At 36.4% G+C, this 2,758-nt stretch overlaps 1 protein-coding gene across 1 annotated transcript; it reads left to right on the plus strand.

Annotated features, from left to right (window-relative positions):
• The first annotated feature begins 419 nt into the window (after positions 1-419).
• LOC134678408 (uncharacterized) lies at positions 420-2,422 on the plus strand. The gene is made up of 4 exons (XM_063536982.1): positions 420-852; positions 1,210-1,374; positions 1,794-1,912; positions 2,214-2,422. The coding sequence occupies exons 1-4, from the start codon at positions 544-546 to the stop codon at positions 2,347-2,349; spliced, it is 729 nt and encodes a 242-aa protein (XP_063393052.1). The 5' UTR covers positions 420-543; the 3' UTR covers positions 2,350-2,422.
• Positions 2,423-2,758: the final 336 nt, after the last annotated feature.

Below are 2,758 nucleotides of genomic sequence, written 5' to 3' on the forward strand. Positions count from 1 at the left end.
AGCTTTAATTGATTTAAAAAAAGAGCAAAATATTTATGTTATGCGAACAAAAAAGTATAATTCCTTTGGACTGAGCTCCGTGAACGTATTTTTTACAGAGATGTAGATGTAGGGTTGCCAGATGGTCGGGATTTAGCGGGATTCTCCCGATTTTTAGCATGTGTTCCCGATTCCCGACAAAGTGTTAACTGTCCCGAAAAACAGCTGCACTTTTTTAAACAATAATTTCAAGCTCCGAACTGTTGTCGAGCGAGCGAGCTGACGTAGTGCTAATAATGTAAAATATCGTTGTTTTAATACAATTACTTTAATTTGAATGTTTTTTCCCTTAAGTCCCAAAATCCCGAAAAATTTTCTATTGTTTCCCGATAATAGCGTCTTTCGATCTGGCAACCCTATGTAGATGTCGTAGATTTCAGGCATTTTGACAGATCTAAAAGTTAAGTAATTTTTGTGTAAATACGTTAACTTTTATATTTTCATGTTTTGCTTCTTTAATACGCCTAAAAAAGTGCATTTTGTAATTAAAAACGAATTAAAAATATGAATCTAGCTCTAAGGCAAGTCCTCACGAGGCAAACATTTAGAATATGCGACAGACTTAGCTATAAATGTTTACCAAAACAACTCCCTATAACCTCATCAAGCCCTGTTATACAATTTCGAAACTATTGCGATAACAATGTAGAAACGAGGAAATTGCCGCAGCTGATGGACTTCCCTCCAGTGGTGTGGCCTTCTTTTATCAAATTCATCAAAAACTGGATGTTCGCGAATCTGATTATTAGACCGTATTTTGAACCAGAGTTCAGCCTTGCAGAGTTTATAGAAGCCTCTAAACATGCAGTACAGGTACGTGCCATGCTGATTCTGTGTATCGTTATGGATAATTATTGAAGTCTTAAGGCATATCCAGATTAGTAAATTTTTCGCCAATCTGATTGAATTGCCCGATCGAATCTCCTAGGTTTCAATCGCTGATAATGACCGATAAAATGAGGTGCGGACGCAAGAATACCAATTTGTGAGGCCAGTATTTTCGTTCCGGGGCATTTTTCAATTTTATATCACCATAAGTCTAAAATTGGAGATTGACGCCAATTTAATTTCTGATTAAATCGGTCGATTTGATCAGCCCCATCTGGATACCACTTTACTTATTGAACGTATTGTATGAGAATTTTATCATTTCCCTAACCAAGTAGTCAGGTTGTTTCAGAGGCACTCCAAAGGAGTGATTTCAAGTCCTTGGAAGGGTTAGTGGACAAGGAGGCCATTGCAGCCTTAAAGACTGCTATCTCTCAGCTGTCTGTCTCACAACGGCAGCTGTTGTCTATTGACAAGGAAGACATCTTCTATGCTTTTCCGTATCAGGTATGTATATGTACCTACCTTACAATTAACTCTAAGGATGAGATAACTGACTAGTACTGATGTATACTGCAAACATTTTACATGACTGATATAATTTTTAATTCACTCTTACACAATTGATAAAGTGCATGAATGAGCAAAAGGATTATAACAAGTCCAAATGTATATTTTAACACATTCAGTACCGAAAAGTTAATTTATGATTTTGTTCCCAGGCCAGACAACCCAATAGTCGGGTTCATGGTACTACTGCTTTATATGACAAAATTATTGTGCCCTGGCGCGAATGTCTTGTTTGGCTGGGTAGCAATGAATGCATTAATGCAACAAGTTGCCTGATATCATAAATTGTCAATTTCAAAGTTAAAATAGTAATTAGGAATTTGTGCAGTATGTAGTATAGATGTGATTTGTTTTAGGTTGGAGTTATGTTTGATGAGTCAGACAAGCGCTGGGTAGAAATCACGATGTGCTACCATGTGCTTCGGGGTCTCAAACAAATGCAGGAGAGTGGGGACTTGCCGCCAGTTTCATTAGGGTAAGTTATTAGTACTTATTGGCATTAAAATTTCTGTGCACCAATGTGACAAATGACTGTACTGTAAAAAACCTTTGCTACTACCTACTTTGGCCCTAGACATGTTAGGCAGGCTTAAATTTTTACTAAACAGAAGTGCTGGGCACATATTAACTATGTAAGTCACTTTCATTGCCAATAAATCAAATCTCAGGGTATCCTTGTGCAAATTATGAAAGGAAGTCCATTTAAAATAAAGATTTTTGATTCATAATTTTTAACTATTTGATGATTTTTAAATTTTACAATGTATTACTTTCAGTGTCCAGCCAGAATACCAAGACAAAATCTTCATCCTTAACTATAGATTCATCAGGGAATTCACAAAAGGTGTAGAAGATAGCTGGTGGGTTAACATAGTGAACCACTTCCAGCCTCAATCTTTGATGCGAAAATAGTGTTACTTTACCCAATGTTATCCCCAACTAAGTCATGTAAAAATAAATTGGAATTAAATGCAGTCAAAGTTTATTACATCAGTTTATTTAAATAATTTTTAAGGCACTTGTGTCTTAAATTTTTTTCATAATGTTTTATATTTATAGTTATATTATGATTTGTTTTCTCTTGTTTCTCCCATTATTATGCATTTTCCTTATTTTATACTAAGTCTCAAACTCCATGATCAGTTCTTGAGAATATTCTCATATTTAGCAGAAGTTCTAAGGTCCTGTTTTCTAAGGGGACCTTGCATTTTGGAGACAAAGCAAACCGCTTGGAACAGGTGTTTCTGGGGGTGATCAGAGCCGATTAAGCCCGGTTGCCAAGAGGTTCCACCCAGCAGGTGGGCAGGGGAGGGGGGGCAAA

The sequence above is a fragment of the Cydia fagiglandana genome, chromosome 2, assembly GCF_963556715.1.
Source record: "Cydia fagiglandana chromosome 2, ilCydFagi1.1, whole genome shotgun sequence".
In the NCBI taxonomy this organism is placed as follows: domain Eukaryota; kingdom Metazoa; phylum Arthropoda; class Insecta; order Lepidoptera; family Tortricidae; genus Cydia; species Cydia fagiglandana.

Bases quoted from the DNA above. Each gene is read 5' to 3' on its own strand.
- LOC134678408 (XM_063536982.1), top strand. From the start codon at position 544: ATGAATCTAGCTCTAAGGCAAGTCCTCACGAGGCAAACATTTAGAATA. The intron at 853-1,209 runs GTACGTGCCATG...CCAAGTAGTCAG, and splicing joins CCTCTAAACATGCAGTACAG to GTTGTTTCAGAGGCACTCCA. The intron at 1,375-1,793 runs GTATGTATATGT...GATTTGTTTTAG, and splicing joins TCTATGCTTTTCCGTATCAG to GTTGGAGTTATGTTTGATGA.